The sequence below is a fragment of the Mus musculus genome, chromosome X, assembly GCF_000001635.26.
Source record: "Mus musculus strain C57BL/6J chromosome X, GRCm38.p6 C57BL/6J".
Lineage (NCBI taxonomy): Eukaryota > Metazoa > Chordata > Mammalia > Rodentia > Muridae > Mus > Mus musculus.
Genome location: NC_000086.7, coordinates 84,968,933 through 84,985,330, shown reverse-complemented (window position 1 = coordinate 84,985,330; position 16,398 = coordinate 84,968,933). Strand labels below are relative to the sequence as shown.

Here is a 16,398-nt window from a genome sequence, read left to right as displayed (position 1 = left end):
ACATCACAAAAGTCCTGATCATTTGTGAACGCTGACAGGGAGCTAAACTTCATGTAGGATCTGCTTTTCAGACTACTGAGAAAAGGTTTTCTCTTTTGTACAAGGATTTCAAAATGTGCAATATGATAACACTGATTTATACGATGGTTTAATATTAATTTTAAGGAGAAAGGTATACACATATGTGGAGTATGAGGAAAGGAGGGGAGAGAGGGTGAAAGATGAATACATACCCCTGGCTACACCTCACCCATTCCACCTCCTAGAATGGCAGAGGGGTGGAGTGAATAGGATTTGAAGTTTTCCTGCTGAGAAGCGGACATTTTCTGTATCCAGGTCAGTGTTCAAAGGCCTAATGCTCTAAGAAAATTATCTGAAGGGAAGAGGCAGTTCAGGGTTATTAAGTTATTTTAAAATGTTGTCTGCTCTGCTGCCGACCTTTGTGATGGGAACAGGATGCTCCTTCCCAGGGGGACAGGCTAAGAGGCAATTAGAGAAGCCTAGGAGAAGCTCGGGAATGTTTGAGAATTTGCACATAGCTCAAACTGGATGGGAACTCTTAAAATTAAAATAAACTCATTTGATGATCATGGCTATATTTGGGACCTAAAAAATTCCAAATATGTAGCTCACCCTGGCTGTATCTCTGAGCATTTCCTCAAAATTCTAATCCTAGCTATGTTTTACAAATCTCTTAGACCTAAGTTTAGTTTGAACAGAGATAAGAAAAGCCACTCACAGTTTCTTAGTGATATATTTATTATACTATAGATTACAATTAAGGTTTTGAAAGGCCTGCACACATGTTTTAACTGTAGTTTTTACAGCATAATAAGAAATATATTATATATAAATATATATTCTTTTTGAAGCACTATATATGAAGACTATTTTGGCATCCTTCTGTAAAACAAAACTTTATACTCTATGACATTGGCTTAAGGCTCTGGTTATCAAACTCCCAGTTCCCAAAGTAGATCCTACATACAATGCTTAATGAAGCAGACTGTATCATAAACGTGAAGAGTCACTGATTACTGGGAAAGAGAAGAGGCCTAATAAATAGCATTTAGCAAAAACAAAAGACTAATTGTTTTTTCATATAAAGCCAGGGAGGGCTCAGAGAGATCTCAGTAATTACTTCTACTCCCTTACTTTTTTCTCTTTTTGTTGGTTCTTTGAGAATATATCATAGGGGGTCTTAATTGTATTTACCTCTCTTCACTTCCAGACTCATTCCTCCATTCTTACCCATGTAACTTTGCTTCTCCTCCTCCTCTTCTTCTTCCTCCTCCTCTTCCTCTTCTTCCTCCTCCTCCTCCTCCTCTTCCTCCTCCTTTTCCTCCCCCCCTTCCTCCTGTTTTTGCTTCTTCTCATAAAATATACTCTATGCTGCCCATATATTCCTGGATGTATGTCTTTCATTGAACATTGTCAACCCAGCAGGTGTCATAACCTTAAAGAAAATAGAGTCTACCATTCTGAGCCAGTATGAGTTGTCAAAAGTTCCTTAGCTACGGGTAAGATGTTGTTCCTATCTCCTTCTCCATGCTATTTCCTTATGTTTAGGGGGGAAACTCAGGCTCAGAGGGACTGAGTGAAATGACCAATCATACTATTAGATAAAGAAAGACAAAGATGGAATTCCAGTTTGGGTAGTGCTAGGAATAGAATTGAGGAATTTACACATGCAGGAATTCAGGTTTTTACATGTGCAAATCAGATGTATATGTTAAGTGTCATTTCCTATAAGCCAAGCCACATGAGACAAGAGAAATTCAGCAACAGTTCTAGAATAGGAGGATGGAGATGTGACAGAGCTGTACAAAGGACACTTGATGTTCTTATGGAGGGCCCAGGTTTCCTTTTCATCACTTAAATTGTAGCTTCCTCTCTTATGACCTCTACAACAATCGGCATAAACACTACACAAACATACATAAAGGTAAAGTATTCATACATACAAAATAAAATAGTTAAAAAATAACAACAAGGTTTTAAACTGAAAATGGTTTTTAAATATTAGAGTTTCTGTCTAAAGGGTATAAGAGATGTATTCAATTCATGAATACAAATTGATACAGAGGTGAATGAGATTTAGTTTAGTGGAAGAGCTCTTGCCTAGGCACTGGGTCCCCTGTTCAGCAGGGGGGAAAATGTTTCCTAAGTGTGAGAAGGTAGAAAATGTCAGGAAGGTGAAAAGCACAACTGGAATATGTTTATTCATTTCATTCCTTCTTTAAAATATTTGCCAAGAATGTGCTGTGACAAAATACACTAGAAAAAATACTACAGTGTATATCCTTGTGGGGTCTGTTATTTAAGTTACAATTATATAACCTAGCTTATAAAACTATGAGAAAGGGATGTAAAGAATATTTCATAGATTTATGAGACACAGAAGATACCACTGAATATCCCAGTGAACTCTGCAAAATCAAAGGCCAGAACCAATATTCTGCAGAGAAATGTGGTATCTTATTAACTTTCTTTGAGTTAATTTCTTAACCTGAGTTGTTTTCAGGCTTATATCAATTAAGTGTTACTGATTATTCCTTTACTGTAGTTTCAGAGCTTAATGAGACTCTATTAATGTGACCTTTGGAGCCATCAAACTGTGGAGGAGAAAGCACAGCAAAGAAGCCTGACCTCTGGGTTATCTTTGTGTACTGGCTTTGAAAAGTCAGAGCATCAGGGTTTTGACAGTGATGTTAACTATAGTTACTTACCACTACTCTCAAAGAATATTATTTTTATATTTATTTCAAATCATCATTGGTGCTAAATTGTTAAGTAAAAGCTTTAATATCACTTGTCCTTTCCATCCTGACTAGATTGATGGTATAATAAGAATCTTCAAGAGTGTTATGAAGACTCATTTTCACTCCTTGAGATAACTGTCACAAACAATTTCTATTTCAAAGCCAACATTCATAGTATGAGTTAATATCAGGACTGGAAATGACCTATAATATCTCATGGCTCTGTCTCTGGATGACGGGAAAAATCAAGCTCCCCACCCCCAAATCAACATTATTAAAAAAAACTCAGAGAGCTTGTTATGTTTATACAAAGAAGGGAACGATATCTTCTTTAAAAATATTTGTATTAGGTATTTTCCTCATTTACATTTCCAATGCTATCCCCAAAGTCCCCCATACCCCCCCCCCATTCTCCTACCCACCCACTCCCACTTTTTGGCCCTGGCGTTCCCCTGTACTGGGGCATATGAAGTTTGCATGTCCAATGGGCCTCTCTTTCCAGTGGTGGCCGACTAGGCCATCTTTTGATACATAAGCAGCTAGAGTCAAGAGCTCCGGGGTACTGGTTAGTTCATAATGTTGTTCCACCTATAGGGTTGCAGATCCCTTTAGCTCCTTGGGTACTTTCTCTAGCTCCTCCATTGGGGGCCCTGTGATCTATCCAATAGCTGACTGTGAGCACCCACTTCTGTGTTTGCTAGGTCCCGGCATAGTCTCACAAGAGATAGCTATATCAGGGTCCTTTCAGCAAAATCTTGCTAGGGTATGCATTGGTGTCAGCGTTTGGAGGCTGATTATGGGATGGATCCCTGGATATGGCAGTCTCTAGATGGTCCATCCTTTCATCTCAGCTCCAAACTTTGTCTCTGTAACTCCTTCCATGGGTGTTTTGTTCCCAATTCTAAGGAGGGGCAAAGTGTCCACATTTTGGTCTTCATTCTTCTTGAGTTTCATGTGTTTCGCAAATTGTATCTTATATCTTGGGTATTCTAAGTTTCTGGGCTAATATCCACTTGTCAGTGAGTACATATCATTTGAGAGGGAACGAGATATTACATCCCTTGGGGCACCTTTTCTTAACTTTCCCACTACATAATGTCAGCTGCTAAAAGTTGCTTTGAAGGAAAATATACACAAAAGGAAATATACCAGAAACAGCATAAAACTGTACACTGCACTATGTGTTGATAGTCTATAACTAGCTTTGCCAGGATTCCACTAGTATACAAATGAAATGTCAGAATATTAGTGTGGTTCTTAGAATAGAAAGATAAGAGCGAGAAAAAGAGGAATGTCTTCCAAGTCAGTATAAGAACACTGTCATCTTATCTAGGCATCAGTTGATGAACTCTTTTTCAGCAGAGATAACCACTGTAAACCAACCAATAGGAGATATTTCACATGATAAATCTTGTAGACAGCCAACCACCACTTTTTCTGTGTATAGATTCTCATACTGAAATTGAAATCAGTAATTCAAAGAGGGAAACAACCCAAAACTCAAGCTAGAGCAACTCCTGGCATGACTAAACTGGAGCATGGATGGTAGAGAAATATGTTTTAAACTCAGGGGGCATTGAAAACCTGAAAATCAGTGTTGGAATTAGGAACCAAAGTGCTACAGTATAAGAGAAAGGCATTGCCATGATTCAAAGGCTACTGCAGTTAAGGGGTGTTAATCCTGAAATCAGAGTATGGTCTATAAACTAAAACTAGAAGGTCCACTGACAAGATACAGAACACCACCACCAAGAGATAGGTCTAGGTAGATGGCCCCAATTCCATATAGAAAATTAGATGTGCACACTTATAGAGCTATGGTAATAACAGACCATAGAAGACTAGAGTCAGAACCCAAAGCAGTAATTTTATCAGGCATAGCAGTGCTGAGAGACATTGAATAAAATAAATGTTGACTTTAACTAACACTTTTTTTTTTTGCTATGCATGAACCAATTAGAAAGTTTTGAGCAACTTAGATATGATGAATGCCTGGAATTGAGAGTGGTAAAAGACTACATCATGGTCACACATATTTGCATTTGCATGAGTGAGGGAGCATGCGCGTGTACACACACACACACACACACACACAAACACACTTGCCAACGGGAAGAGATCAAAAGTCATTTGAACATAAGTTCCTTTGTGTGCATTACATGCTATTTTTAAAAAGTTGAACATTTAGTTTCCCCAGAACCCCATTTTTACTTCATGAGGTCTTTATGAAGTACCTCAGAAATGTTTAGAAAATAACCTGGTGCAATGTATTATTGCTGACGGAGTCAGCAGGTTTGTTACTGGGTTTTATTAGTAGATTCATCCCAATATTTAGCAACCACAGCGTCTTTTAAGGAGGAAAATGACCAGCTTGTCTAAAAAGCCAATTTTTCCTAAGGGACAGCTGGCAGAAATGTAAGGTGAAGCAGTTCATCTGGTAATACGGAAAAGTAGCAGAAAATCAGCCCTCCGCTAGAACTAATCCATGTAGAAGAGGTTATGACCTCAATTGGTTGCTCCATTTCTGTACCAATGGGAGACAGTAAATAGCATTTACATTCTTCATGAGTGAGTGGAGACTAGAGATGGTGCTAACAAATTTAATAACCAATATCTGGGCTGTTCTACTCATGCTAGCCCAGGGAAAATATTACAGAGCTGGAAAAGATCCAGGGAAAAAAACAGCCAAAATGATCAAGGGGAAAGCTTATCTTCCATTCAAGGACAGACTAAAAGACTAAAAAGGATTAGGATTTCTCAAAGCAGGAAGACGGAAAGAAAAAACATAAGTCAGGGGATGTGAGATTAAAATCCGTAGTGAGTAAATAGAAATGTCTTCATGGACTTTGAAACTTTTTAGCTAGGGCCAGTTGTTGAGGTCAAGGGATATAGACTGAAAAGAAAGTAAAACATCATTGATTTATAGAGAATTCACCATACCCATAGGAGTTACTTCTAAGACAAGACTGAAGCAACATGTGGCAAAAGTTTTACATAGCTTTGCATAAACTTCACTGCCAGTCATTTTCCAATGCATTATTAGCAACTGGACATGATGCACCCTAATTTTTTGAGACGAATATTGCTAAGTTAACTAATAAACTAGACAAACAAAGAGAAAACACCACTCATGCCTCTATATGGGATAGAGCCCTGGGCTAGTTGCTCTGTTAGTCTGATTCAGTACAATATTTCTTATGCTTCTATTATGGCATCTATGTTGGAACATCCTGCATGAAACTTTGGGATTCCTAAATTCTTCTGACAGTCCAGAACACAGACGAATAATTTTCTACCTCATTAAGTAAGCAAGAGAGTCCTAGTTCTTGGCTCTGTTTGGTTTACCCATATGGGAGTATGAAACATAAAAAGGTGAAAGAAATCCTAGCAGAACACAGCAGCTGGTTAAAGGCTATTATACTGAAAATTTCATGAGTTTGACAGTAGGCCAAACAAGTACAAAATGGCAGAGAGTAGAAAAAGCAGTGGTAACAGGTTGAACAATGTTGGGTTCTATTTTTTCAGTGGCGATGAAAGCTGTGATCAAATAACCTGATAGCGGTGCTGGCAGAAATGCGCGCCTTAAGGGAAAGGGAATATGAAACTTCTAACAACGATGGACACTATCAATAATAAACTAGACAAAAATGCAGGCAGAAGTGTGAAAATGGAGCTTCATAGTGTCATATGAAAAGCTGATGTCAAGGCATGCATAAATGCTGTCAGAGTTCCAGTCCACAACAAAAATATTGTTAATGTCTTCACATCTCAAGAATGAATGCCTAACTCAACTACCTCATGAATATTATACTATTGGTATGCAAACTGCTATTTGGTAAGTAAACTTCTTGTTATTTGGATAACCTGTCACTGAAAATGCAAAGTTTTTAAGCACTAAAAAAAAATGGCTGAGGTTTGCCAGTGGGGATTTGTGATAGCAAGAATAGCTGCAAAACACCATCTTCTAGGCCCGACATGGCCACAGCAACCATGAACTCAGAGCAGGTGCCTTTACTGACATCAGGTCTGCATTGGACTGGACTTGATTACAGACTTCTATGGACTGAAAGGGTCTCATGTTACCACGCCCATCCCCACTGATGAATAAATTCTGGCTACTGACAAATTCTGGGATGGGAAAGTCATTTTCTTCAGTTGTGTTACCTACTGATTAGCCTTCTAGGATTCCATAGAAAGTTCCAAACTCAGGGTCAAAAAGATGCCTCTGGTTAACCTCATTGTGTCCTGAAACAGAAAGCCATGAATATGGGAAAGAAATTTGTACAAAAGAAGGAGGTTGTGATAAGAGTGGGGAAGAAGAATCAGAATATTTTACTTACATGGCTGAAATTGTCAAAAGGATAAAACTAATTAAATAAAAAGACTCCCAAAGACAACCAAGATGAGAATTAGGAACTAGTCAACTTATTTTCAACTCATTGTTAATTTTATTGCTAGTTTCTAACCAATAAAGCATCTCTGATTATGAATGTTATTTGTCAGTACAAAAAGTCCACTGAACCTTATACTTAAAAATAATTCACTTTAACTGTGGGGTGCTCAATTCTAATAGGAAGATATATATCACCCCCTAAGGCTAAGTTATCATTGCAGAAGAGGCGGGGTGGATCTAAGATTCAAAGAGCCATAGGTAGTAGACATCCTCAGTGAAACAATATTAGCTGGGCATGATGAACCCTGGCATGGAATGGGGAAGGAGTCATGAAGTTCCAGCCATCTGAGAGTCTATTGGCAATTGATGGCTGTTGTAGAAGAGAGAATCAGTTTTCTTCAGGGATGTGACCCCAGAGAGGCCTCTTATACTTCAGTAGATGGTTCTACAACCATGTATATATAGGAAGTATTATGTGGTCTGAAAGCCTTTAAAAACAAAGCACATGAAGTTTGGAGGAAAAAGTGATTGATAAGGGAGCAATTGAAGCTGAGGGATTGGGAAATGGATTTGGTTAAAACATACTACACCTGTGTATGAAATTCTGAGACAATAAAAAGAATTTGAAATAATGATTTGCTTTAAAATATAGTTGTGAATAATAAATACAAATGTAATTAAACTTTTATCAATGATGTATATTTTGTGATGTTTCTTTTTAGCATGCTACAGCTTAATATTTTATATTTCTATTTGATAAATCTTATAATCTTTAATTTTGAGTAATTTATTAGTGGAGGATACTGTTCTTTAGAATGTTTTAGAGATGCCAGTGGAAATGAGGTAGTGATCATTCTTGAAACTGATCACATCAGAGGCACTTAACACCTGCATACTCACCTTTCCACTAATTTCTTCCTATCTATTGTTCTAGCTCTTTAACCATTGAACTAGGAAGAATTTGGATCTTAAAAATTATCTAGAGAAAAAAAAAAGAAAGAAAACATAGTGGGTTGAAACAAGATATCTGAAGTTGAAGTTTAAATAAAAAAGAATTATACATATACGCACACATGTAAAAGTATCTTTAAAACAATAATGGCTTATTTAGAACCTGGGCAAATAGTTTAGTGTTTATGTGCTTGTCTAGTATGTGTACGTCCTTGGATTTCCATTTTTGCATTCTCAGAAACCAAGCAGCTAGAAGCCTAACTAATGAAACTAAGTTAAGCATGTGTTGGTGAGTAAAATGATGAATTTAAAACTAAAAATAAAACTTTTGAAAATAAGTTCAGATTTTAGTATTCTGACTTTAACATGTCCATCAAATGACTCAACTCATTGATTCTGATAGCTGAAAAGGTTCTTTTATATTATTTAAATTAGCACTGTATTTTATAAATGAGAAGCTAAGGTTTGTATAGGTTGATGATCTGCCCATGACCACATATCTAAATAATATCAGAGCCAGGGATAGAATTTGTGTTTTCATGACCACAGTCATCCTTCAGTGTGTAAACAAGTACTAGGTAAATAGGATATGGACTTGTACTGAGAAACAGCAGAGACTAACTTATTGCAAAGTGGGGGATATTCCATCATTTTAAATTTGTCTATTTTAAATTGTGAATGGCTGAATTAATGTCTACTGCCATTTAGCAAACTACAGGGATGTCTTTTATTAGATTCAACACTAGAGCAATGGTTCTCACCCTTCCTAATGCTGAGACCCTTTAATACAGTTCCGCTTCCTGTAGTGAGTATCAATAGTAAAATTATTTTTTGTTGCTATCCCATAGTTTCTTATTTTTATTTTGCTATGAATTATAATGTAAATATCTGATATTTAGAACATCTGATATGAGACCCCTGTGACGACCTCCCTCAGTCGAGAAGCACAAAGGAGAGGATAGTAGAAATCTGTGTGAGACTTTTAAAGAAGCCTACACAGTCATTCAGAGAATCATTGCATAATAGTGGCTTTCAGATGGTTCTAAACCATCATGCACAAAGGTAGAAAAAGAGGCTTTATTGTACCTCATAATGGAAATGGATAAAACTGAGAGTTTTACTGGAACTACTAAGTCTTCAGTATCTTAATCTGAAATGAAATCTGTACTGAGAAAGACACTGATATAGGAAATCACTACAAAGATCCCATAAAATACGCACACATGTTTAAATCTATGTATTGTTGAGTAAAATATGTACCTTAAATTGGTGTTTAAAATATGTAGTTTTGAGTTATGAAATGAATGAATGAAATATAAAAATAATGAAAGTGTTTTGAAAAAGAGGAAAACTTAAAAGTAGGATTAAAACATATAAAAGGAGTTTTTTTTTTTTTAAGTTCAAAGATATTGCTTTTGGGAAAATTTAATAAAATAAAAGTTAAACCATATTTCTGAAGAACATGCCTTGCTTTGGAGAGCCCCTAAAGTCCCTTCATCCTCATTTTTTTTTTTTTTGAGTTAACAAAATAGAGGCCTGAAATTACGTTTCTTGAGAACGGAAGTAATGAAGATCTAGGACTGTAGTGACTGCTTTGGAGCTGAATTATGAAGAATTGATGGGTTGGAAGAATAAAAACAGACTTGATGAGAGATGGCAGGCTGAATAACTGGGGAAACAGTTAATATTTGTTTCCAGATTCATGCCAAAAAAAAAAAAGGTTCAAAAACATTAGTTGCTACTAAAGACTATTTCATAAACACCGTTCCTTCTAAGTGTTGTTGGGTGAGCCAATTCAAAGTTAGACTTAAGTTAGATTCTTGCATGATTGATGAGAGACTGTTAAAGCATCATAATAACTCAATATCCTTTCTTCTCCGTGTCAAGGCAATATATCATAATTTATGTTTCATAGAACATCTATCCTTTGACTCTTTTCCTTTGATTGTCACAAATGGTCCCAGAAAAAAAGAGTTCCACTCTGAAGCTATTATTAGGTAACTAAGTCAAAGAGCTATATGTTGAGAATGAGCAACTCAGCTCCATAAATTCTGGACTGTCTGCCTCCTATGGGTTATATGACACGTAATTCATTTCAACCGTTTGTGTAAGTATCACTTGATAGACCTTTTACCTCTGAAGAATAAGAGATGCAGAAACACCTACAAAAATAATATTTTCCTGTCAATTATTCACTCCCACTATCAATGATTTTACTGGATATTTTTGCCCTGCTGTAAAAATTCTGCTCACCCTCCAAAACACACCATATATGCTGCCTAAAATGTATTGTTCATAAAAGTGATTTCATATTGCATCAACAAATTTACAGTATGAATTTATTATCTATGCTTCCTTAGGCGTAAAAAGAAATAGATATTGTAGATGAGAATAATGACTTTTAAAAAGAAATTCATTCATGAACATACAGATCAGGTACATAAATGCTTTTGACTTACTTGATATAGTAGGGCACTTTGTTTGGTGAGATGGCTCTCTCCCAGGGACCCTGAACTGAAGCTGCAAAAAGAAAAAAAGGAAAAAGAAAAGAAAGGCAAGGAGGTCAAATTCGTGGTAAACAGGAAAGGCAACATTAATCTCCAGAATTACAATTTTACACTTATACTGGTCTGTTTGCTCAGTTGCCCATCAAGACTGGATAGATTAACCTGATGTTCTGAAATTTCTGGCCTAATCTAAATGAAATTGAACTCACCCAGGCCCAAAGATAAATGCAAAGGGCTGGGGATCTTTCTACTGCTAAACCTATACAATAAGTACAAAAGGATGAAAAACTGACAGCTCTACTCCACTGAGTGCTTGCCTTATAATAATTCTTGTTATTGATTTTTCAATACTTTATTATTTGAGTGACAGAATTTTATTCATTTATCATATGAAATACCCTCTTGTGATACATTGTATTTGAATTCTATCCCATTAAAATCAAGGTACCATGCTTATCAATCTGTTATATTTATTTTTATTTGGTTAAAGAGGATCCAAATTCATTTACCAATTACATGCTTAATTAGGTACTTCCAAATGGCAGTTGTTTACCATATTAGTGGAAGAGACAACCAAAGGCAACAGAATGAACCCTGATGATAGTAAAGGATAAAAGAATTTTATGTACAGTCTGTCAGGTATGTATACTGTTTGCATTTGGAAGTCATTTAATGACTTTATTATACATAAGTCAAACCAATTATCTTTAAACTGCCCATTTATTTAAAAAAATTAAGGTGAGGCTTCACTCTGTAATCTTAGGCTGACCTTGAATTTATCATCGCCCTTTCTTTAGCTCCCTGAGGAGCTGAGGTTACAGGTATGTGGTATCATTACTTCATTACTAGCTTTCCAACTTTTTTTAATGCTTAAGTTGTGGGGTTCCCCCTTTATTAAAGCTGATCCACTAAAAGTATCTTTTTTTGTACCTGAAAGGTACAAAAATTTTTCCTGAAGATAAAAAAAATCCTGTGTATACTTCCTCCTCAATAAACTTTTAAGACATGGGAATTTCAAGAAATATACATTCTGGGTTCAATATTCAGTACAGAAAAAAAGAAAAACAGAACATGGAACAGCATCTGAAATAGAAATGTAAGAAGCATTCTTATTCACATCTAGCAATTCTATGGGTGTGTGTTTTTTTCTTGAATCTTCATCCCACTAATAATTGGAAGCACAGCTGATGCTATTATTTTCTTCACTGAAAATGTCCCTTCTAAATTAGTCTCACAGTAAATTCACTTCACAGTGTATTGAGATGTAAGAAAACGTCAAAGCTAATATATCCTTGACTACACTGTAGAATATGAAAGAACAGCTTCTAATAAAAGTTAACTTCCCCCATGCCAGACAATTTAAGGGTAATGAAAGTCCAGCTTCTTTGTTTTATATAGTGTAATAGAGGGATTGCATTACCCAACCTTTAACCAGGCTTTGTCCCTTGGAGATGTGTCATTTAAATGATATAAGAAATGGATTTGTATTTAGCAGGTAATTATGCTTTTATCCTTTTGGCAGACAGAAATCCATAATGGAGAGAGAGAAAAAAATTTAGCTGCTGCTTTGAAGTACTCCCCAGTCTTCCATTTCTCTCTGTCCTTTGTATGTTTTTCCTTTTTTTCACCGTGCCTCCCCTTCTTGCCTTTCCACCATGTCTTTGCCACTCTTATCAACTCTCTTCTTGCCCTGCTCCCTGCTTTTTTCGTATCTAGGATACAGCTCTTTGACCCTGATGCTTTTCACTGTAAATAATATCTGATTTCAAACCATGGATTAGATTTTCCACCCTACCTGAAAAATCTGATGTTACAAGATTCTACCAGCCCAAGCCTGTTTTGGTAGGAAGTATAATGGAGAGGTAGTGATCCCACCTCCTGGCTGCTTAAAGACTCTTCTTGAAAATTGTGCCATGTGTGTATAAGGAGGAACAGAACTCTAGAGAGCGTTTGGTGGCCTCACCCTTGCTGGCTGGAAGGCTATGAACGGCTACACTGACAAAAAAAAAAAAAAAAAAAAAAAAAAAAGACTACTCCTTAAAGGGCTCTGAGGATTAAGGCGCCATGATTTCTCTCAATTGTTTTTCCTAGTTATCGTTTGAACGTATTAGAAATTCTTTCTGATTCTGAGGACAAGGTATGCCCTCGTGTCACAGAAACTTGTTTGTTTGTCTAGACTATTCTTTGGCATCTCTTCAAGGAGAATGTGGTGGAGATGGTTGTATGTGCTATGCAGCTTGGCTAAGTGACTTGCTACACCACCCAAAGAGGTGAAGATGGAGTCCAGCCTGGGCTACATAAGAAGCCGTGGTAACAAAAAACCAAAAGGAAGAAGGAATTATCAGCTGCATAATCTGCAAAAGAATCTATGGTATGCACAGAGCTAACAGTCAGATCTACCTAAAATGTCTATGGTTCACTTTGCATTATTCAACATTAAGATGAAAATGAATCATGTATGTGCCAGAGAAATTATTAAAATATGCTTATTTAATAATTGGAAAAAATTTTCAAAGAAATAAGAAATTCCCGTTAAATAAGAACATTGAAATACTTTTAAAAAGTGTTGTGGTATCATGTGTATGCTTGATGCCTGTGAATGCTAGAGATGTGTAGTCCCTGCAACTGGAATTACAGACAGTTGTGAGCTAACATGTGGGTCCTGGAAATTGAACTCAAATCTGTGCTCTCAAATATTAATCCATCTCTCTAGCCCCAGTAAGAACTTCTTACTATTTCCTCCTTACACTTATTCATTGTTAATTGTTTCTCCTTAAAACATTAGCAATACAAAATTCTTTTGTTTTCATGTGGACAAATCGAATCGGTCTTATGGTGAGATTCAGTGCACTGTTTTTCCATGAAGGGTGTTTCCACTTTCACTAATAGTTTATGAGCAACTACTTTTCAGTCGTAGTTTGAATCACTAAAATGCTTTTTATGCAATTAAAAGCAAGTCAACAGCCTCCTCCCATTCCTTCTCTGCTCCATCACCATTAGAAACACATCCACTGGACTGAAGTGGTTGCTGTAGCTGAATGATGTAGTAGTTGAATGATGTTTCTATAGGACTGGATTTGGCATTCCTCTGAAGAGAAAATGTTAAAGGGATGTTGGCAGTTTCATTCAGAGCTACCAGATGATTCTGGCCTCACATCTATTCAAACCTCAATCAAAAATGGGGTAACTCTCATATGTGTATCCCCCCCCCCCGCCCAGAATTATCATTTCATTTCTTGCAGTACTGCTGATGCCAACAACAGCTGTTTCTTATCTCAGTGCACCAGTGGAAGTCTGTCATCCTTTGCAAAGCTGGCTGGCATAAAACACACACACACACACACACACACACACACACACACACACACACACACACACACTTTATGCTTGGTGTGTCCATTTTTAGTAGTCCATCAGAAGCAGATTTATTGGCAAATAGTTTTTATAAGACACCAGGCTGTCCTTTACCATTTTATTATACAGATGTTTCTATAACTACTATGTGTAATTCCGCTGGGGATTGGCAATCCACATTTTCTAGTGGAAAAAATCATTCATTATCATCCAGCACCAGCACCATGGGGTATTGTCTACTGAATTTAAATAGTAAACTACACATGAATTTATTTATTTCAAAGTCAACCTCGGAATTTCTCCCTGTGTTACACATGCAGCATGTTATTAAGAACAAGAAAGAATAGCAATTCTACCTTCAAATGTTTTCCTCCCTCGAGGTGCCACTATTCAATATTGTGCCCAAGGTGATTTGAACACCACATACATGGGCCACACTATTTTGATATCTTTTGATGCACTATGAACACAATGTGCCAAAAGTTGCACCCCAGTGTAAAAACATATTTTAATTGACAGAGGGGCTTAGCTAGAAAATGAAAAAGAATGCTAATGTTATGAACCATGCCAAAGAACACTCTCTGGAATTCCAATTCAAATGCAATCGTTAACCTTTTGACTTTTCTTGGAGCTTGAGATAACATGGTTGGGTCAAAACAAAGCCCAAGCAATGTGGGAAAAAGAAGAGAAACATAAAAGAGAGGTGCTTTCACTGGAGATAAAACAGAAAATTCAACTTCTAAGTTAAAAGAAAGGCATTAGGGAGACAGGAATATAACTCAGTGGTAGGACATTTGTCTAGTCCATGCAGCATGTTGGACTCACTGCCCACTGCCACCAAAAATAAAGGAGGAAAAGGGGGAAAAAAGAAAAAAAAAGTAAAGAGAAAGACTTCAAAGGCCAATCAGTGAGTCACTGGTACTTGGCTGTTCAGAAGTATGTAAATTCTAGTAGTTCTTTTATGGGTACATTTTACATTGATGGAATGAGTAATATTTATTAACCTTTTGTCCACTCTCTTCCCACAATACTTCCTAGATTTTTATTTTCTAACTACTCTAGAGTGGACTAATACCACATACCACAGACATGATATATGTCTATTGATGCATTACAGGTATTTATGACATTTTTCTCATTCCTTAGAAGCAATTTTTGCCCTCCAGAGCAATGTGCTTCTGTAGGGAATGCTTGATACAGGGGAGGAATATGAGTTAATGAAATTGTCTTATATGCTTGATAAACAACCTAAACTAGCTCATTGGATATTCAGCAAACTGTTGTGTAGGTATTATTTTCATTTTCAGATGATGAAACCATGAAGGCCATATAAAATGACATATTTAAGGATACTTTCCTAAATAAGTAAAAGATCATAATTTTGGAATGCTATTCAAACCAAATTCATGAGGGAGAAAGGAAAGTCCCTTTTCTGTACTCTGGATTACATGCTATTTAATGTGGGAAATATACCCACATGTATAATAGTAGCATGGATGTTATAAAGCATAGCAAATCCCTTTCTGAATGTATTTAAGGTCTACTCCACTAGAAGCCCATGCCTGGAAATATAAATCTGGCCAAGAATTCATGCTTGGTATGGTAGTTTGAATGAAAATGGCTGCCATAGATTCATGTTTGAACACTTAGACCTCTAATTGGTGGAACTGTCAGGACTCTGATATAGCTCTCTCTTGTGAGGCTATACCAGTGCCTGGCAAATACAGAAGTGGATGCTCACAGTCATCTATTGGATGGAACACAGGGACCCTAATGAAGGAGCTAGAGAAAGTACCCAAGGAGCTGAAGGTGTCTGCAACCCTATAGGTGGAACAACAATATGAACTAACCAGTACCCCCAGAGCTCGTGTCTCTAGTTGCATATATAGCAGAGGATGGCCTAGTCAGTTATCAATGGGAGGAGAAGCTCTTGATCTTGCGAAGATCATATGCCCCAGTATAAGGGAATGCCAGGGCCAGGAAGCAAGAGTGGGTGGGTTGGGGAGTAGGGCAGGGGGAGGCTATAGGGGGTTTTGGGGATAGCATTTGAAATGTAAATGAAGAAAATATCTAATAAAAAAGACTGAAAAAAAAAACCCAAAAAACAAACCAAACCAAACAAACAACAAAAAAAAAGAGGTCTGGCTTTGTTGGAGAATATATGTCAATGGAGGTGGGTTCTGAGGTTTCAAACGTCACAGGCCCTGTACATTTGTTCTTCTCCTCCTGCTTGTGGTTTGAGATATGAGCTCTCAGCTGTTCCTACCACCATGTCTTCACTCTGCTATTGCAGAATCATAAACCAAATTGAAAACTTTCTTTTGTAAGTTGGTTTGGGCAGAGTGTTTTATCACAGTAACAGAAAAGTAACTAACATAACTGAAAGTAACTACGAACTAGGAAGTTCATATGTCTTAGAAATACTATTAAT

General features: G+C 36.8%; 1 protein-coding gene across 10 annotated transcripts in view; it reads right to left on the bottom strand.

Annotated features, from left to right (window-relative positions):
* Dmd (dystrophin, muscular dystrophy) overlaps nucleotides 1-16,398 on the bottom strand; it is a 2,390,387-nt gene that overhangs the window by 219,720 nt on the left and 2,154,269 nt on the right. For all 10 annotated transcript variants that reach the window (XM_006527768.3, XM_017318377.1, XM_017318376.1 and 7 more), the window contains one exon: nucleotides 10,566-10,626. In XM_006527768.3, coding sequence (XP_006527831.1) covers nucleotides 10,566-10,626 — 61 coding nt within the window. The remainder of the gene's footprint in view (nucleotides 1-10,565; nucleotides 10,627-16,398) is intronic.